Here is a 20457-nt window from a genome sequence, read left to right as displayed (position 1 = left end):
ACGTTAGATCTTTAGCTGGGAAAACATTTTTAATTAATGATTTAATCACTGAGCACAGCCTTGATTTTATGTTTTTAACTGAAACTTGGTTGGACCAAAGTAACAGTGGAGCTGTTCTCATCGAGACGACCCCTCCTAACTACAGTTTTATCAGTGAGGCCAGGGTGAGCAGGAGAGGAGGAGGGGTTGCCGTCTTATTTAATGAACCATTTCAATGTAAGCAGCTATCTCCTGGAAGTTTTCAGTCTTTTGAATATGTGGCATTACAGCTGAAGGCCCCATCCAAAGTTGTGTTTCTTAATGTTTACAGGCCTCCCAAATACTGCACAGACTTTTTTAATGACCTCAGTGAACTGCTGTCTGTGATCTGTGTTGATTTCGACTGTGTAATTATTGTTGGGGATTTTAATATCCATGTGGACAACCCTCAGGACAAAGGGACTAAAGACCTGAGTAACACTCTGGGCAACTTTGGGCTGACTCAGCATGTAACAGAGGCCACACATAATAGAGGACACACTCTTGACCTACTGATCTCCAAGGGCCTGAGCATTTCAAAGGTTACTGTATCTGACGTGGGCCTATCTGATCATTACTGTGTTTTCTTTGAAAGTAAAATCTCAGCCCACACAAATATATCAACAGCAGTGATCACAAAACGGTGTATAACTGAACACAGTAGTGAGATCTTTAACCAGGTCTTCCCATTAACACCTGACCTGTCCAGAGGTTCAGTCAATGAGCTCGTCAATAGCTTCAATGCTAAAATGTTAAATGTAATGGACACCATTGCTCCCATTAAGGTGAAGGTTATCTCTGGAAGGAAGAAGTCTCCATGGAGAAACTCCACACTGGTGAAAAATGAAAAAAGAGAGTGTAGGAAAGCTGAGCGCAGATGGAGAAAAACAAACCTCCAGGTTCATTATGACATCTATAAAGAGAAACTTCACAATTATAATTTACAACTGAGGAGTGCAAGGAGGTCCTACTTCTCTGACATCATCACCAAAAACAGTCATAACGCTCGGGTCTTATTTTCTACAGTTGACAGGCTAACAAACCCTCCTGTGTCAGTGGCAACTGAACTTCATTCGACCATGGCCTGCAATGACTTTGCCAAATTCTTCACAGAAAAAATCCAAAAGATTAGACAAGCAATTGGTACATCAACAGCAGATCCAGGATATGTACTGTGTCCACCAAAAAACTGTTTAAACACCATCAAACAGTTTCACCCTATTAACAGCAAAGACCTGGAGGACATCTTAGGTCAACTGAACTCCTCCTCTTGCTGTTTAGATGTCCTGCCAACAAGTTTTTTCAAAAAGGTCTCAAAGACTTTGGAGTCAGACCTGTTACAGATCGTAAACTTTTCTTTAATATCAGGTGTGTTTCCAGAACCACTAAAAACTGCTGTAATAAAACCTATACTGAAAAAGGACAATCTTGACAAGACACAAATGAACAACTACAGGCCGATCTCAAACCTCCCATTTTTAAGTAAGATCATTGAAAAAGCAGTTTCTCAACAGCTCAATTACTTCTTAACACAGAATAACTGCTATGATGCCTTCCAGTCAGGTTTTAGACAGAACCACAGCACTGAAACCGCTCTGACCAAAGTGTTTAATGACATATGTCTGAATACAGACAGTGGAAAAATCTCAGTCTTAGTTCTACTGGATCTCAGTGCAGCATTTGATACAGTTGACCACAACATATTACTCAAACGACTGGAGAACTGGGCAGGTCTTTCAGGAACTGTACTAAACTGGTTCAAAACATACTTAGAAAACAGGAAATACTTTGTATCAATAGGTAACTTCACATCTGAGCTGACAAGTATCACATGTGGAGTTCCCCAAGGTTCCATCTTGGGACCCCTTCTGTTTAACATATACATGCTCCCACTGGCACTGATTATAAAGAACAACAAAATAAACTATCATAGCTATGCAGATGACACACAAATATATATCACATTGTCACCAGGAGACCGAGGCCCTGTACAGGCTCTTGGTAAATGCATTGAGGAAATTAATGACTGGTTGTGCCATAATTTTCTTCAGCTAAACAAAAACAAAACTGAAGTAATAGTCTTTGGTGCCAAAGAAAAACGATTACAGGTCACCAGAGAACTTCAATCTATACACCTAAAAACCACAAACCAGGCGCGAAATTTGGGTGTAGTGATGGATGCAGACCTAAACTTAGAAAAACACATTAAGACAATAACAAAATCAGCTTACTATCACCTCAAGAATATTTCAAGGATAAAAGATCTGATGTCTCAACAGGACCTGGAAAAACTAGTCCATGCATTCATCTTTAGTAGGCTTGATTACTGTAACAGCATCTTTACAGGTCTACCTAAAAAATCAGTCAGACAACTACAGCTCATTCAGAACTCTGCTGCTCGAGTCCTCACTAAGACCAAAAAAGTGGACCACATCAGTCCAGCTCTGAGGTCTTTACACTGGCTGCCTGTCCTTCAGAGGATAGACTTTAAAGTTCTGATGCTGGTTTATAAAGCTCTGAATGGTTTAGGACCAAAATACATCAGTGAACTCCTGACCCAGTATGAACCTTCCAGATCCCTCAGGTCATCTGGATCCGGTTTCTTATCAGTTCCCAGAGTCAGAACCAGCCACGGAGAAGCTGCATTCAGCTTTTATGCTCCATATCTCTGGAACAAACTCCCAGAAAGCCTCAGATCAGCTGACACACTCAGTTTATTTAAATCCAGATTGAAGACCCACCTATTCTCAGCTGCTTTTGAATAAATCACCAAATCCACACTTTTAAGCTTAAATTTCAAAACTTACATTTTAACTACTGACTTTATCTACTGCTCTGATTTTATCTACTGTTCTGATTTTATCTACTGTTTTCATTTTTGATTTTAAACACTGTTTTGTTTGTTTGTTTGTTTGTTTGTTTGTTTGTCTTAATCAATTTTAGATCATGCTTTTTATTTGTTTTTGTTTTTAATGTCTCTGTAAAGCACTTTGAATCACCTTGTTGTTGAATTGTGCTATATAAATAAACTTGCCTTGCCTTGCCTTGCCTTACATATGTGTGTGAGCAGATTTTCTCTCACACGAAAAGTGTCCTCAGGTAGCCATTTGAATGCTGGACACTCGGAGACCTGAGTCTCTGAGTGGGAGACCAGAGATCACATTAACATGTGTATCCCTGTATTAACAAACATGCCATATTGGCCCAGTTTATTTTTCTTTTCATTGTTTTGAGGAGACCATAAATAGCATTTGCATTTTTTGTTGTACAGTTCATTTGCTGTTACGGAGTTCTTGTTATTGATAAAAAGTGTAATTTTTTGTTTCAAAATAGCTGATCTGCACTATGCCAACATCTGCGAACAAAGATAATTCTATAAAGTTTTTCTATATAGTGTGTAACTGTTGATATGGAGCGTTATTACATTTATTGCTAATGCAATCATATGGCACATCGACTTTGAGGAAATTTTAGATGGCGTCATCAGAAAGGTTGCCGACCCCTGGGTTAGACCTTCATATTAAATATTTTTTTTGCTTTTTTAGGAACATATTTTAACATTGGACTCAAAAACAAATAAATCCTCCACAAAAAAGGAACTTCAAGTGCCAAATTGCTTTATATTTCTTCACTTAAATATACAGCTGCAAGTATGGCTGACATGGGCCCCAAGTTTGATGTGTTCTGCCGTAAACAGGACAAACCAACATAAGGATGGAAGCCACTGTGGGACTTTTTCAGTAAGTTGAGCATGTGTTTTATAAGTTAATCAGCAAATTAACACCAATAGCTACTTAACCGTAGCTATTCACACAACAACTGGGTGTTGGGTGACTATGATGTTTTTATTTTAGAAAAATTAAAAAGTACACATGAATTAAGGTACTTTAATAGTAAAATGGAAAGGTGATACAACCTCAAAAACGTGGTTGCCTCTAGATTTAAAAAGAGAAATAAGGTCTAGTAGTTACACTATATAAAGAATAAATGCAGAATTTAAAAAACAAAATTTATGGGTAGATATATCGACTTCTTATTGAATTATATGAATTATTATGGCTCTGTCTGCCACAGTGTTTTTCTTTAAACTACTTAGGAACACTTTTACTGGCAGTCAGTGATGTCACTCAAAGGCAAGGTTCTGTTGCCATAGTCTCCTGAGTTTATTTTGAAAGCTCACTTACGGAACTTGCTTAAACAGCTTAGAAAAGACAAGCACACACACATTTGAAGAGATATTCCCTCATTACGGTGACATTTTCATTTTAAAAGGTCTCAAAAATTAACATGAAAAAGGAAACAAGAAAAAATACAAATGCAGGAGATAAGAAAGATCCAGGAGATCAAGGTAAGTAAACAAATACATCAAATCTGGGTAAAATCCCCCAAATAACAGAATTTCTAAAAATGTTGACACTCTGTGTATAAAATGAAACATTTGAATCCTATGTTTGACTGAAAATAGCACAATTACAACATGTCTAATCAAAGAAAGGTTACTGGGGTACTTTGTCTTTTGGTAAAATATTGTGACCAGTTTATTCTTGGACTCAGCAGTAAAAACAGATCAACAAGTGTCATGAAGATCTAAGACTTAGTAGACCTAGTATGGACTCATGTTGCTCTGTTTTTTTTATCAAAAGGATAAACTTGTTATTATAATTTAACCAACACTCCTTAAAAAGCCATCAAAATCCTTCCAGTCCTGATGTCGAGCACTCTTTTTCACTACTGTGTTGTTGTTGTTTATAGACTCTAAGAGCAGGATGGCTAAAAGAAAGGCCAGTCCTGAAAAGAAGACCCCCAAAAAAAGAAGGAGGGTCACTGAGCAGGCTGCTCCTTCCACCAGCACAGATACACATCAGGCCAAAGGAATGAAGCGTAAGGCCCAGCAAGAAGGAGCAGGCACAACCAGTCCACCAAAGAAGATTAAACTTGCTGAGCCTACGAGCGGTGACAAGGAGCAAGCGTCTTCCTCCGTGGACGCTGGTAAAGGTAGGCTAATTAATTGAGTGAGGGGTAGATTAAGTGCACAGCTGGTTGCTCGGTTTAAGATATTAGTGTTTTGGAGATATTTGTGTGTATGATCTAATAAGTTGATGTTCTTTTGGTGTTTTCCACATCTCCAGACTGCAGTCCAAACACAAAGGGGTGCACAAAAATGGCAGAAGGAAGTCTGCGGGACACAGCAAAGAGTCACCCAAGAAAAAGAAAAAGGACAAAACCAAAAACGTCGTCCAAAATACAGCAGCCGACCAGCAACGTAAGTAGCGAGCAGCTTGGCTTTTATACTCGGGTGAAGAGCAAAATGAACATTTAGGGTACAGCAGAGAGTAATTTGTGTCACAGCTGTAGTAAAACAGCATTTGTGTCTTTTCAGGGGAATTCCAAGGCAGATATGTGCAGGAGCACCATCTAGGAAAAGGTGGCTGTGGAGTAGTGTTTGCTGGCTACAGGATAACAGATCATTTCCCAGTAAGTCTTCAGATGGTGGGAGTAAGACAGGCAGTAACACAGATAACGGATAATATCGTCAGCTGAGACGTGTGCTGTTTTACACCTTTAATGATGTCATACTGAGGAAATGCTCACCAATGCTCTGTGTCTTTTAGGTAGCCATCAAACACATTCCCAAGGACAAAATCCCCATCCAAGTGACGGTAAGTGTGCAACACTTGAACTGTTTTTACATTCCTGGATTGAGTGCAGCGTTTACCTGTGACACGTCTGTTCCTCATCATCCACTTTGTTGTAATATATCAGGATAAGAACGGGAAGCAGGTCTCGATGGAAGTGGCCATTATGCTGAAGCTTGCAGCTGAAGCAGATGGATCAGTGGGAACGTCTGCACCCGTGTCTCTGCTGGACTGGTTTGACTTCGGCACAGAGCTGATCCTGGTGCAGGAGAGACCTGTCCCCGCTGTGGACCTGTATGATTACATAAAAGAAAATGGAGGATGTTTACCAGAGGAAAAGGCCAAGGTAAGTTGACTGGAAGAGCCTTAGACTGTACAGCATTCAATCAAAGCACAGAGTATCAGAGAAGCATCAACCTGTTGACTCATTACTGTCTTTTTCATCTTTTCCAGGTCATTCTGAAGCAACTGGTTGATGCAGCAAAGGACCTGGAGGAGAAACACATCTTTCACCGGGACATCAAGAGTGAAAACATTCTGATTGAGACCAGCTCAGATGTGCCTCGTGTTCGTATCATCGACTTTGGCCTGAGCTGCTTTGCTATGGAGCGATCGCGGTTCCGCTTCTTCTATGGTAACATATTCTGCTCCTGCTCTTCACAGATGTAGCAATTTGTGCCTTTTGTTTTAGAAGAAATTGTAATTGTGTCTGTTTATTAGGTACAGCTATCCACACCCCTCCCGAATGTTACCGGGGTAAAAAATACAGGCCTGGACCCACCACGGTGTGGCAAATGGGAGTGGTGCTGTATGAAGCGCTTCATGTGGGGGACTTTAATACCGAGACGTTCCTCCAAAAGGAACTGGAATTCAACAAGCATCTGTCCTCACGTAAGAAAACATCAAACTTCAAGATTCACTGATGGCTTGGATCACTGGAACTATCATCTTCATCTTTTCTCTCCTTTCTTTCTTTCCAGACTGCCGGAATTTCTTGGACGCATGTTTAACCAATGTCCCGAAGAAGCGCCCAACACTGGGAGACCTCCAGCTTCACCCCTGGCTCAGATAAACCCATCTCTCTCACACACACAGACACACACTTCATATCTTATCATATAAGTGTGATATATTACCTAACTTTCTTTTTTTGTCTTTCATTTTCAGGAAAAGATTGTTTTGTTTTTTTTGGCCGATTCTAAATTTTGCTGTCCTGAAATTCCTGTAACCCCCCAGCCATCCCAGGAAAGGGGATCTCTCTTTGAATTGGCTTTCCCGAGGTTTCTTCCCATCATTCTGGCCCCCCGGGGAGTTTTTCCTCGACTTCATAGAGAGCTTGGGCTGGGTCAGGAGCTTCATCAAAATTGGCCTTATTTGATTAGTTTAATGTAATAAAATATGTTGATGTAATCAAATAAAAATTTGTAAAAATCGGAACTTTTAACTTAAACTTCCATCAAAATAAAACTTGTTTAATTCAACTTTGCTGAGAATACTCTTTCATTACCATTTCAAGGATTGTTTTTTACTCGTGATGCATTTTGACAAGTAAGAAAACTGAAAACTAAATCAGGTTAAAGTATGCACAAAGAAAGTCACACTGTCACTGCTCTGAAGACTTGCATCTGTTGCCCTAACCTCTAATGCAGGGGTCGGCAACCCTAGGCACGCGTGCCACAGTTGGCACGCGAAGGGTTAACTAATGGCACGACCATAGCTGGACTGGCCATCGGGCATACTGGGCATTTGCTTGGTGGCCGGATGATTTTTTTTAAAAAAAATTTTTGTAAAGGTATAAACAATGAAAGGTGGTGGATTGGCCAGGATTGGATCAGAGCTGAACAGGTGATGGAGAAACAGGTTTACCTTTTAGGTGACATGAATGAGTTGAAGGGAAGTTATGAACTGTTTCTGACAGACAAATAACACCAGGATCCTTTTCTGTGTAGCTGACAGCTGGTAACTGTGCAGGGGCGGGTCTAGCAAAGTTTTGCCAGGGGGGCCATGTAGGGCATTAACAGGGAAAGGGGGGCACAAAGAAATACTTTCTTATTCTCATTTAAAATGTCTGGCTGTTATTAAATAATTTTCTGAAGCTTACAACCAAAGTTTTTATCTGACGTAAAATGTATAGAAATCATACATATACCAACAAGACAGCGTACATCACTGTCACAACAGCATTTGTTTTCATTCAAAGGCTTTATGGATTTAATACCTGGTGGGCCGGTCTTTAGTCAAAATGCCCGGGCTGTTTTTTGTCCCAGTCCAGCCCTGGGCACGACACGCAGTGAATTAATCTGAGAAGGTGCATCAAAAAATAAATGGCCGCGCCAGCGGTGCACATCGCAAATCAGCTCGCATATACACATTAGTTGTGCCTCTTCTTAATGACAGTATCTTAGCTAACAACCCCAACTACCAGATTCAACTTGTAATTGGCTAAAAATAACTTAGCCTACTGGTGAGAGGGACGTTGTTAGCTTTCCACATTCCGACACTTCAAAAGCTTCAGGAGCTTTCTGCTCAGCACAGCATCAGCACCACGGACATACACAGATACATCCGTAGGCTCGAGACACAATGCGTTTTCGGGACTTTCAGGCGTATGGACCAATGTTTTCTTTTCTGATCAAACCAGAAATCTTTAATGAGCAGCTAGATTTGGCTCTCATTAACTGGCTGAGTTAATGCCAGTTAATGCAACATCGAAGCAGCTGGAATCCATAGCTGTGCGTGTTCATGGAGCTTGCATTTTCACCTGCTGGACATCACTACCTGAACAGTTTAACTGTCTTCAGAACATTGCACAGGCCTTATTGACAGTATTTGACTTTACATATGTGTGTGAGCAGATTTTCTCTCACACGAAAAGTGTCCTCAGGTAGCCATTTGAATGCTGGACACTCGGAGACCTGAGTCTCTGAGTGGGAGACCAGAGATCACATTAACATGTGTATCCCTGTATTAACAAACATGCCATATTGGCCCAGTTTATTTTTCTTTTCATTGTTTTGAGGAGACCATAAATAGCATTTGCATTTTTTGTTGTACAGTTCATTTGCTGTTACGGAGTTCTTGTTATTGATAAAAAGTGTAATTTTTTGTTTCAAAATAGCTGATCTGCACTATGCCAACATCTGCAAACAAAGATAATTCTATAAAGTTTTTCTATATAGTGTGTAACTCTTGATATGGAGCGTTATTACATCTATTGCTAATGCAATCATATGGCACATCGACTTTGAGGAAATTTTAGATGGCGTCATCAGAAAGGTTGCCGACCCCTGGGTTAGACCTTCATATTAAATATTTTTTTTGCTTTTTTAGGAACGTATTTTAACATTGGACTCAAAAACAAATAAATCCTCCACAAAAAAGGAACTTCAAGTGCCAAATTGCTTTATATTTCTTCACTTAAATATACAGCTGCAAGTATGGCTGACATGGGCCCCAAGTTTGATGTGTTCTGCCGTAAACTGGACAAACCAACATAAGGATGGAAGCCACTGTGGGACTTTTTCAGTAAGTTGAGCATGTGTTTTATAAGTTAATCAGCAAATTAACACCAATAGCTACTTAACCGTAGCTATTCACACAACAACTGGGTGTTGGGTAACTATGATGTTTTTATTTTAGAAAAATTAAAAAGTACACATGAATTAAGGTACTTTAAAGGATGCAGACTTTTTCCTGTACCACTACTTGAAGAAGGTGTCTTCCAGAAACTGGCAGTAGGACTGGGAGTTGAGCTTGACTCCATCCTCAACCCGAAAAGGCCCCACAAGCTCATCTTTGATGATACTAGCCCAAACCAGTACTCCACCTCCACCTTGCTGGCGTCTGAGTCGGACTGGAGCTCTCTGCCCTTTACCCCTCCAGCCACGGGCCCATCCATCTGGCCCATCAAGACTCACTCTCATTTCATCAGTCCATAAAACCTTAGAAAAATCAGTCTTGAGATCTTTCTTGGCCCAGTCTTGACGTTTCAGCTTGTGTGTCTTGTTCAGTGGTGGTCGTCTTTCAGCCTTTCTTACCTTGGCCATGTCTCTGAGTATTGCACACCTTGTGCTTTTGGGCACTCCAGTGATGTTGCAGCTCTGAAATATGGCCAAACTGGTGGCAAGTGGCATCTTGGCAGCTGCACGCTTGACTTTTCTCAGTTCATGGGCAGTTATTTTGCGCCTTGGTTTTTCCACACGCTTCTTGCGACCCTGTTGACTATTTTGAATGAAACGCTTGATTGTTCGATGATCACGCTTCAGAAGCTTTGCAATTTTAAGACTGCTGCATCCCTCTGCAAGATATCTCACTATTTTTGACTTTTCTGAGCCTGTCAAGTCCTTCTTTTGACCCATTTTGCCAAAGGAAAGGAAGTTGCCTAATAATTATGCACACCTGATATAGGGTGTTGATGTCATTAGACCACACCCCTTCTCATTACAGAGATGCACATCACCTAATATGCTTAATTGGTAGTAGGCTTTCAAGCCTATACAGCTTGGAGTAAGACAACATGCATGAAGAGGATGATGTGGACAAAATACTCATTTGCCTAATAATTCTGCACTCCCTGTAGAAGCGTTGGAGGTAGTTCATAAGAGATTACAGGATCACCCCAACCTCAGCAACAGGACCACTCTCAGCACTGATCAGCTGTGTTTGCTTTTGGAACTGTGTCTTAATTCCACCTATTTTGCATAAGGGTCAGTACTACAGGCAGAAACCTAGGTGTGCCATGGGTTCCCACAGGCCCCTGGTCAAAGTCACCAAATCAGTTCGTAAGCAGGTATAGGTGTGGCCAGAAGGGTCCTCAGAGGCACTGCAAGACTGCTTTTCCACCACAGACTGCCACACACGACAACACCACAGACTTTCAGGAATATACAGAAACTGTTACTGCCTACATCCCAAAATGCATCGATGATGTCACAGAGACCAGGTGTCACGGGTTGCTTAGAGGATCCACTCGCAGGACTCTGGAGTAGCGTTTAAACAGAGATGGTTTATTTACAGATCTTCACCAAGTGTATGTACAGACAGTGCGGGGTTAGTGCTATATACAAGACGTGAGGGGCAGGGGTCCAGGGAAAACGGGGAAATCACACACGCGCTCAGTTCAACCTCTCTCTTCTCCGCTAGCGACCAGTCACTCCTTCCACACTCCACACGGGGAAACACGCGGACGGGTCCGGGGAATCTAGGAACAAAGAAACACTCGTTAAGTCTCTGAGACGGAGGCACAGGAAACTTGAGCTAGACGTGTACTGACTAGAGCCTTCACAACAATCCAGCATTGAACAGCTGATCTCCTCCTTCTAATATACCAGCTGGTCTGATGAGGCCCAGGTGTTCCCAATCCAGGAAGGTGTGGACCGAGGGTGTGAAGCCGCCATGAGTTCCGGCAAAACAGGGGAGAGAAGGAGAGAGGGGGGGAGAGAGGGAAAAAGAGAAGAGAAGGAGGGCTAGGAGTGGAGAGATTCTGATCAGCACCTTGCCGATCCTGCAGGTCGTGACACCAGGACTATCACTGTCCGGGCCAATCAGAAACCATGGCTCACAGGTCAGGTTTAAATGCTCCTAAGGTTGAAAAATGCAAGCCTTCGGAGCCGGGAATTAGGTGAGCCAAAGAACAGCAAGGGCAAACCTGTCACGTGGCATCAGCTACAGCAAAGCTTGAGCGACAGCAGAGATACTTGGAGGCAGTGGCAAGGAATACAAACCATCACAGACTACAAGCCCACTCTGCAGACCGTGGTGAACAAATCCCCAGACAGTGTGTGGAGATCCCTTGCCAAAATCAGTACACGCAAAGCTCCAGGTCCCGATAACATCCTTGGACGAGCACTGACGGACTATGCTGTGGAACTCACAAATGTTTTCACAGACATCTTTAACACATCACTAGGGTCAGGCCGCCGTTCCCACATGCCTCAAAGCCTCCACCATCATTACTGTACCCAAGAAGTCATCTACCTCCTGCTTTAAGGACTACCGTCCTATCAAACTCACCACCATCATTATGAAGTGCTTTGAACGGTTAGTCATGCATCAAATCAAATTATCGCTTTCCCCCAACCTGGATCCATTTGAGTTCGCATACCGGTCAAAACGCTCAACCGATGATGGAATTTCAACTGCCCCTTACTCAGCCCTCACACATCTGGATGTAACCCAGTGAGTTTACACGACTCAGTAACGCACTACAACATGTTATTGTTAATTGGGATTTATCATTACTCTGTTAATCACCGAGTTGAGCTAAAGTAAATCAATAGTAAAATATAAATAATATAAGAATAAAACCCCAAAGAGTATGTTTAACACCCCTACTGGTTAGGAAGGAACAAGCCCCGCCTTCCCCTGCTCTGTACCGTCACGTGCTCAGACACAGAGAGAGACGGAGGTGCACGAGACCATCGCTGATTTTCACCGCCAAGCTTGTTGCTGGAAAATAACCATAAACTTGATAAATTGAGCAAATATCCATACCGGAGATCTGCATGGACCTTGGAGAACCGGACCTGATTTGTTGTGAACATTTTGGACTTTGAAACCATCGCGGTGAGTCGGAAGCTGTTAAGCTAACCTTGAAGCTAAAAAGCTAACATGAAGTTAACGGAGAATATAATGGCCCAATTTCAATGTTGTAGATCTGCACGGGTGCGGATGAAGCGGACAAGATCCTCTCTGAGAGTTGAACATTAGAAGTGTGCTGGTGAGTTAAACTGGGACTGGGCGAATCAGGCTAATTGAAAAGCTAACTAGCCTGATGCTCATAGCTGTAGCTGACCACGTTTTCACTGTGGGAGAACACACGGGGTTTCTCACGGAGTTCAGCCACTCTGAGCACTCAGCTTGTGTGCTGATGATATTCTAGTATTACTTGTTGAATATTAAATGCACTAAAATAAGATCTTAAAGGTCATGAATCTACTTTATTTTTTGTTACATTTGATGCTTGAGCGGCACTGTATAGATGTCCCTGCATATTCTTATTGTGCCAATGCCTTACCACATACTGTAAAACTACAGCCTGTGGGCTTTTGTATACTTTTTGGTCATTTTATTTTGTACATTGACTGTAATTAACATATTGCTTCATTGCTATGCAGTGCAAAGCAATGCTCCTGTAATTCAGTTAAAGGGGCAGTACTATAAAAAATAATCTACCATAGTTCATGGTTTATTTATGATTTCTGATAGAAATGCGCACCTTGATGATAGGATAAGCTGATTGTGATTTAAAGATTGTATAGACTATAGTTAGAAATTAGAATGAATGTTTTGTGCTTGTTTTGTTATAGCACTTACATTATTTACATATGGCCATATATATCATAGTGTGTGAACTGAATTAGTAATAGCCTTGTTGTTTACAGGCTAGGGTTTTTTTTGTGGGATCGTGAGACCTGGATTTCTTCCTGACGAGGAAGATGGCGAGCCTTTCCCTTTGAACCGAACCACAGCCATTCCGAGTTGGCCCAGAAGGGCAGGTTGCTCTTCTTTCACGAACAATTGCAACAGTGCCGTAGGACGAAATCGCACCAATCACAGACTTTTGACCTATTGGATTTGACTTGACTGAACACTGACTATTAAGCCGGCAAGACTGACATATCTGAGCTCAGATAAGATTCTGGTTACTATTATTATTGCTGTCATTGTATTTTATTTTATGTTTTCATTCCTGTTTATGATGTGCTGTTAAATTGTTTCTAAATAGTTCAATACAATTCAAAGCAACTTTATCTGTGGCTCCACTCATTCTTCTCCACGCAACTCACTTTATCCCTCCTACGAATCTAGCTATTGGCCCATTCTCTCCATCTTGCTTTAACTTCCCCTACCCTATCCTATACTTGGCTACATGAACACTAGAGACTCATATGTCAGAGTGCTGTTCATAGACTTCAGTTCAGCCTTCAGCATCATCATTCCCCAGCAACTCATTCACAAACTGGATCTGCTGGGGATCAGCACCTTGCTGTATAACTGGCTGCTAGATTTCTTGACAGGAAGACCGCAGATAGTACGCTCGACAGCAACACCTCCAGCCCAAGAACACTGAATACGGGGCTCCCCAAGGATGTGTGTTGAGCCCCCTTCTCTTCACTCTGCTGACCCACGACGAGATCTACTACAGGGGTGAAGTTACCATCTGGCAGAGTGGTACAGCAACAACAACCTGTCCCTGAATGTGGAGAAGACCAACAGCGACTCTACTTCCTCTGCGAACTGAGAAGCACAAGAGATTCAACCCCCATGAGCACCTTCTACAGAGGCACAGTTGAGAGTATCCTCACCAGCTGCATCACTGTGTGGTATGACTCCTGCACTGGGTTCTGCAGGAAAAAATGACAATGGGTAGTGAGAGCAGCTGCACCTGCCTCATCTGGAACGTCCTCTCCATTACAGGTGACTCCACTCATCCCTTCAGCAGCGTCTTCAGTTTGCTGCCATCAGGAAGGATACTGAAGAGCCTCCGGGCCAGAACACATAGACTGAGAGACAGCTTCGTCCATCGGGCTGTCAGGATGCTGACCATCTCTGACTCGAGAAGGGGGGCCCAAGGGTACATCTTTCGCCATCCTACAATGCTGTGATTGTAGCCATTCCCCACTTTCTGTGAATGGTACTCATGGCCATTGATCAGTAGGCTTTGATTAGTTGTCATTGATCAATGGTCATAAGAATTTGCATACTAACAATCATGGAACTAACCCCCCAGCACATTGTTCATTCAGTGGTGCTAGTTTCCTTCACTATGCAAATGTACTGTTTATAAGGTTGGGGAAACCTGCAGTCAGCTGAGACTGAAGAAGTCACTTGGATGAGTGACGAAACGTTTCTCCAACTGAAAATGTCCAGATGAACAGAATCAACCTTTTGGGATTTACTTACCTGGATGATTAAGCACGCATCAAGACGTTATTTTATTAATATCTTTAAAATGATAGCAGCACAAACGAAAATTTTTGCAGCACAAATGTAGCACAAATGTTTGATACCACTTTTGTTGGATTGGGGTAATGGGGGGGGGGGGGGGGGGGGGGCTGGTTGACCTCTGATGACCTCTAGAAATTTTTATTAATATCTTTAAAATGATAGCAGTACAAACAACAATTTTGTAGCACAAACCAGCACAAGCGTAGCACAGTTGATTGACACCCATTTTGTTTGATTTAATTAATGTGGGGGGGCTGGTTGACCTCTGATGACCTCTAGAAATTTTTATTAATATCTTTAAAATGATAGTAGCACAAACGAAAATTTTTGCAGCACAAACCAGCACAAGCGTAGCACAAACGTTTGATACCACTTTTGTTGGATTTGAAGACGGTGGGGGGGCCAACTTAACTCACTTGAGAAATAAACTGGGCCAATATGGCGTGTTTGTTAATACAGAAATACACATGTTAATGTGATTTCTCGTCTCCCACTCAGAGACACAGATCTCCGAGTATCCAGCATTCAGACAGCTACCTGAGGACACTCATGTGAGAGAACATCTGCTCACACGGATATGTACAGCCGAATACTGTCAATAAGGCCTCTGCAATGTTCTAAAGACAGTTAAACTGTTCAGGTAGTGATGTCCAGCAGGTGAAAATGCAAGCTCCATGAACACGCACAGCTATGGATTCCAGCTGCTTCGATGTTGCATTAACTGGCATTAACTCAGCCAGTTAATGAGAGCCAAATCTAGCTGCTCATTAAAGATTTCTGGTTTGATCAGAAAAGAAAACATTGTTCCATACGCCTGAAAGTCCCGAAAACGCATTGTGTCTCGAGCCTACGGATGTATCTGTGTATGTCCGTGGTGCTGATGCTGTGCTGAGCAGAAAGCTCCTGAAGCTTTTGAAGTGTCGGAATGTGGAAAGCTAACAACGTCCCTCTCACCAGTAGGCTAAGTTATTTTTAGCCAATTACAAGTTGAATCTGGTAGTTGGGGTTGTTAGCTAAGATACTGTCATTAAGAAGAGGCACAACTAATGTGTATATGCCATTTATTTTTTGATGCACCTTCTCAGATTAATTCACTGCGTGTCGTGCCCAGGGCTGGACTGGGACAAAAAAACAGCCCGGGCATTTTGACTAAAGACCGGCCCACCAGGTATTAAATCCATAAAGCCTTTGAATGAAAACAAATGCTGTTGTGACAGTGATGTACGCTGTCTTGTTGGTATATGTATGATTTCTATACATTTTACGTCAGATAAAAACTTTGGTTGTAAGCTTTAGAAAATTATTTAATAACAGCCAGACATTTTAAATGAGAATAAGAAAGTATTTCTTTGTGCCCCCCTTTCCCTGTTAATGCCCTACATGGCCCCCTGGCAAAACTTTGCTAGACCCGCCCCTGCACAGTTACCAGCTGTCAGCTACACAGAAAGGATCCTGGTGTTATTTGTCTGTCAGAAACAGTTCATAACTTCCCTTCAACTCATTCATGTCACCTAAAAGGTAAACCTGTTTCTCCATCACCTGTTCAGCTCTGATCCAATCCTGGCCAATCCACCACCTTTCATTGTTTATACCGTTACCAAAAAAATTTAAAAAAAATCATCGGGCCACCAAGCAAATGCCCAGTATGCCCGATGGCCAGTCCCGCTGTGGTCGTGCCATTAGTTAACCCTTCGCTTGCCAACTGTGGCACGCGTGCCTAGGGTTGCCGACCCCTGCATTAGAGGTTAGGGCAACAGATGCAAGTCTTCAGAGCAGTGACAGTGTGACTTTCTTTGTGCATACTTTAACCTGATTTAGTTTTCAGTTTTCTTACTTGTCAAAATGCATCACGAGTAAAAAACAATCCTTGAAATGGTAATGAAAGAGTATTCTCAGCAAAGTTGAATTAAACAAGTTTTATTTTGATGGAAGTTTAAGTTAAAAGTTCCAATTTTTACAAATTTTATTTGATTACATCAACGTATTTTATTACATTAAACTAATCAAATAAGGCCAATTTTGATGAAGCTCCTGACCCAGCCCAAGCTCTCTATGAAGTCGAGGAAAAACTCCCCGGGGGGCCAGAATGATGGGAAGAAACCTCGGGAAAGCCAATTCAAAGAGAAATCCCCTTTCCTGGGATGGCTGGGGGGGTTACAGGAATTTCAGGACAGCAAAATTTAGAATCGGCCAAAAAAAACAAACAATCTTTTCCTGAAAATGAAAGACAAAAAAAGAAAGTTAGGTAATATATCACACTTATATGATAAGATATGAAGTGTGTGTCTGTGTGTGTGAGAGAGATGGGTTTATCTGAGCCAGGGGTGAAGCTGGAGGTCTCCCAGTGTTGGGCGCTTCTTCGGGACATTGGTTAAACATGCGTCCAAGAAATTCCGGCAGTCTGGAAAGAAAGAAAGGAGAGAAAAGATGAAGATGATAGTTCCAGTGATCCAAGCCATCAGTGAATCTTGAAGTTTGATGTTTTCTTACGTGAGGACAGATGCTTGTTGAATTCCAGTTCCTTTTGGAGGAACGTCTCGGTATTAAAGTCCCCCACATGAAGCGCTTCATACAGCACCACTCCCATTTGCCACACCGTGGTGGGTCCAGGCCTGTATTTTTACCCCGGTAACATTCGGGAGGGGTGTGGATAGCTGTACCTAATAAACAGACACAATTACAATTTCTTCTAAAACAAAAGGCACAAATTGCTACATCTGTGAAGAGCAGGAGCAGAATATGTTACCATAGAAGAAGCGGAACCGCGATCGCTCCATAGCAAAGCAGCTCAGGCCAAAGTCGATGATACGAACACGAGGCACATCTGAGCTGGTCTCAATCAGAATGTTTTCACTCTTGATGTCCCGGTGAAAGATGTGTTTCTCCTCCAGGTCCTTTGCTGCATCAACCAGTTGCTTCAGAATGACCTGGAAAAGATGAAAAAGACAGTAATGAGTCAACGGGTTGATGCTTCTCTGATACTCTGTGCTTTTATTGAATGCTGTACAGTCTAAGGCTCTTCCAGTCAACTTACCTTGGCCTTTTCCTCTGGTAAACATCCTCCATTTTCTTTTATGTAATCATACAGGTCCACAGCGGGGACAGGTCTCTCCTGCACCAGGATCAGCTCTGTGCCGAAGTCAAACCAGTCCAGCAGAGACACGGGTGCAGACGTTCCCACTGATCCATCTGCTTCAGCTGCAAGCTTCAGCATAATGGCCACTTCCATCGAGACCTGCTTCCCGTTCTTATCCTGATATATTACAACAAGTGGATGATGAGGAACAGACGTGTCACAGGTGAACGCTGCACTCAGTCCAGGAATGTAAAAACAGTTCAAGTGTTGCACACTTACCGTCACTTGGATGGGGATTTTGTCCTTGGGAATGTGTTTGATGGCTACCTAAAAGACACAGAGCATTGGTGAGCATTTCCTCAGTATGAAAACAGCACACGTCTCAGCTGACGATATTATCCGTTATCTGTGTTACTGCCTGTCTTACTCCCACCATCTGAAGACTTACTGGGAAATGATCTGTTATCCTGTAGCCAGCAAACACTACTCCACAGCCGCCTTTTCCTAGATGGTGCTCCTGCACATATCTGCCTTGGAATTCCCCTGAAAAGACACAAATGTTGTTTTACTACAGCTGTGACACAAATTACTCTCTGCTGTACCCTAAATGTTCATTTTGCTCTTCACCCGAGTATAAAAGCCAAGCTGCTCGCTACTTACGTTGCTGGTCGGCTGCTGTATTTTGGACGACGTTTTTGGTTTTGTCCTTTTTCTTTTTCTTGGGTGACTCTTTGCTGTCTCCCTCAGACTTCCTTCTGCCATTTTTTGTGCACCCCTTTGTGTTTGGACTGCAGTCTGGAGATGTGGAAAACACCAAAAGAACATCAGCTTATTAGATCATACACACAAATATCTCCAAAACACTAATATCTTAAACCGAGCAACCAGCTGTGCACTTAATCTACCCCTCACTCAATTAATTAGCCTACCTTTACCAGCGTCCACGGAGGAAGACGCTTGCTCCTTGTCACCGCTCGTAGGCTCAGCAAGTTTAATCTTCTTTGGTGGACTGGTTGTGCCTGCTCCATCTTGCTGGGCCTTACGCTTCATTCCTTTGGCCTGATGTGTATCTGTGCTGGTGGAAGGAGCAGCCTGCTCAGTGACCCTCCTCCTTTTTTCGGGGGTCTTCTTTTCAGGACTGGCCTTTCTTTTAGCCATCCTGCTCTTAGAGTCTATAAACAACAACAACACAGTAGTGAAAAAGAGTGCTCGACATCAGGACTGGAAGGATTTTGATGGCTTTTTAAGGAGTATTGGTTAAATTATAATAACAAGTTTATCCTTTTGATAAAAAAACAGAGCAACACGAGTCCATACTAGGTCTACTAAGTCTTAGATCTTCATGACACTTTTTGATCTGTTTTTACTGCTGAGTCCAAGAATAAACTGGTCACAATATTTTACCAAAAGACAAAGTGCCCCAGTAACCTTTCTTTGATTAGACATGTTGTAATTGTGCTATTTTCAGTCAAACATAGGATTCAAATGATTCATTTTATACACAGAGTGTCAACATTTTTAGAAATGTAGATTCTGTTATTTGGGGGATTTTACCCAGATTTGATGCATTTGTTTACTTACCTTGATCTCCTGGATCTTTCTTATCTCCTGCATTTGTATTTTTTCTTGTTTCCTTTTTCATGTTAATTTTTGAGACCTTTTAAAATGAAAATGTCACCGTAATGAGGGAATATCTCTTCAAATGTGTGTGTGCTTGTCTTTTCTAAACTGTTTAAGCAAGTTCCGTAAGTGAGCTTTCAAAATAAACTCAGGAGACTATGGCAACAGAACCTTGCCTTTGAGTGACATCACTGACTGCCAGTAAAAGTGTTCCTAAGTAGTTTAAAGAAAAACACTGTGGCAGACAGAGCCATAATAATTCATATAATTCAATAAGAAGTCGATATATCTACCCATAAATTTTGTTTTTTAAATTCTGCATTTATTCTTTATATAGTGTAACTACTAGACCTTATTTCTCTTTTTAAATCTAGAGACAACCACGTTTTTGAGGTTGTATCACCTTTCCATTTTACTATTAAAGTACCTTAATTCATGTGTACTTTTTAATTTTTCTAAAATAAAAACATCATAGTTACCCAACACCCAGTTGTTGTGTGAATAGCTACTGTTAAGTAGCTATTGGTGTTAATTTACTCATTAACTTATGAAACACATGCTCAACTTACTGAAAAAGTCCCACAGTGGCTTCCATCCTTATGTTGGTTTGTCCTGTTTACGGCAGAACACATCAAACTTGGGGCCCATGTCAGCCATACTTGCAGCTGTATATTTAAGTGAAGAAATATAAAGCAATTTGGCACTTGAAGTTCCTTTTTTGTGGAGGATTTATTTGTTTTTGAGTCCAATGTTAAAATACGTTCTTGAAAAAGCAAAAAAAATATTTAATATGAAGGTCTAACCCAGGGGTCGGCAACCTTTCTGATGACGCCATCTAAAATTTCCTCAAAGTCGATGTGCCATATAATTGCATTAGCAATAAATTTAATAACGCTCCATATCAAGAGTTACACACTATATAGAAAAACTTTATAGAATTATCTTTGTTCGCAGATGTTGGCATAGTGCAGATCAGCTATTCTGAAACAAAAATTACACTTTTTATCAATAACAAGAACTCCGTAACAGCAAATGAACTGTGCAACAAAAAATGCAAATGCTATTTATGGTCTCCTCAAAACAATGATAAGAAAAATAAACTGGGCCAATATGGCATGTTTGTTAATACAGGGATACACATGTTAATGTGATCTCTGG

The 20457-nt window shown here is 41.6% G+C and overlaps 2 protein-coding genes and 1 long non-coding RNA gene across 5 annotated transcripts; 2 read left to right on the top strand and 1 right to left on the bottom strand.

Moving 5' to 3' along the window:
- Positions 1–3647: 3647 nt before the first annotated feature.
- On the top strand, positions 3648–7135 carry LOC109202441 (serine/threonine-protein kinase pim-2-like). Of its 2 annotated transcripts, none has more exons than XM_019359909.2 (9): positions 3648–3758; positions 4771–5013; positions 5148–5281; positions 5399–5493; positions 5631–5678; positions 5782–6000; positions 6108–6288; positions 6375–6545; positions 6635–7135. In XM_019359909.2, the coding sequence occupies exons 6-9, from the start codon at positions 5806–5808 to the stop codon at positions 6724–6726; spliced, it is 639 nt and encodes a 212-aa protein (XP_019215454.1). In that variant the 5' UTR covers positions 3648–3758; positions 4771–5013; positions 5148–5281; positions 5399–5493; positions 5631–5678; positions 5782–5805; the 3' UTR covers positions 6727–7135. The 2 variants fall into 2 exon arrangements, with proteins under 2 accessions (XP_019215454.1, XP_019215453.1); XM_019359908.2 differs by lacking the exon at positions 3648–3758 and adding an exon at positions 4152–4366.
- Positions 7136–11960: 4825 nt separating this feature from the next.
- On the top strand, positions 11961–14496 carry LOC109202443 (uncharacterized). Its single transcript, XR_002062355.2, has 3 exons — positions 11961–12218; positions 12308–12372; positions 13037–14496. It is a non-coding gene; the product is annotated as an uncharacterized LOC109202443 (long non-coding RNA).
- Positions 14497–16571: 2075 nt separating this feature from the next.
- LOC109202440 (serine/threonine-protein kinase pim-1) lies at positions 16572–20039 on the bottom strand. Of its 2 annotated transcripts, none has more exons than XM_019359903.2 (9): positions 19869–20039; positions 18609–18851; positions 18340–18474; positions 18128–18222; positions 17959–18006; positions 17638–17856; positions 17350–17530; positions 17094–17263; positions 16572–17004 (listed from the first exon to the last, which is right to left on the bottom strand). In XM_019359903.2, exons 2-9 carry the CDS (start codon positions 18835–18837, stop codon positions 16975–16977), a joined length of 1107 nt encoding a protein of 368 aa, XP_019215448.1. In that variant the 5' UTR covers positions 18838–18851; positions 19869–20039; the 3' UTR covers positions 16572–16974. The 2 variants fall into 2 exon arrangements, with proteins under 2 accessions (XP_019215448.1, XP_019215447.1); XM_019359902.2 differs by lacking the exon at positions 19869–20039 and adding an exon at positions 19261–19425.
- Positions 20040–20457: the final 418 nt, after the last annotated feature.

Source organism: Oreochromis niloticus, linkage group LG6 (genome assembly GCF_001858045.2).
Source record: "Oreochromis niloticus isolate F11D_XX linkage group LG6, O_niloticus_UMD_NMBU, whole genome shotgun sequence".
NCBI classification, from domain to species: Eukaryota; Metazoa; Chordata; class Actinopteri; order Cichliformes; family Cichlidae; genus Oreochromis; species Oreochromis niloticus.
This window is presented reverse-complemented; position numbering and strand designations above follow the sequence as displayed.

What these genes read in the sequence shown, in the direction of transcription:
- LOC109202440 (XM_019359902.2), bottom strand. Translation starts at nt 19,321, where the DNA reads ATGAAAAAGGAAACAAGAAAAAATACAAATGCAGGAGATAAGAAAGAT. An exon ending in TACAGCAGCCGACCAGCAAC is followed by an intron (nt 18,223 to 18,339) that starts GTAAGTAGCGAG and finishes GTGTCTTTTCAG; the next exon opens with GGGAATTCCAAGGCAGATAT. An exon ending in TACCAGAGGAAAAGGCCAAG is followed by an intron (nt 17,531 to 17,637) that starts GTAAGTTGACTG and finishes CATCTTTTCCAG; the next exon opens with GTCATTCTGAAGCAACTGGT.
- LOC109202441 (XM_019359909.2), top strand. Translation starts at nt 5,806, where the DNA reads ATGGAAGTGGCCATTATGCTGAAGCTTGCAGCTGAAGCAGATGGATCA. An exon ending in GCGGTTCCGCTTCTTCTATG is followed by an intron (nt 6,289 to 6,374) that starts GTAACATATTCT and finishes TCTGTTTATTAG; the next exon opens with GTACAGCTATCCACACCCCT. An exon ending in CAACAAGCATCTGTCCTCAC is followed by an intron (nt 6,546 to 6,634) that starts GTAAGAAAACAT and finishes CTTTCTTTCCAG; the next exon opens with ACTGCCGGAATTTCTTGGAC.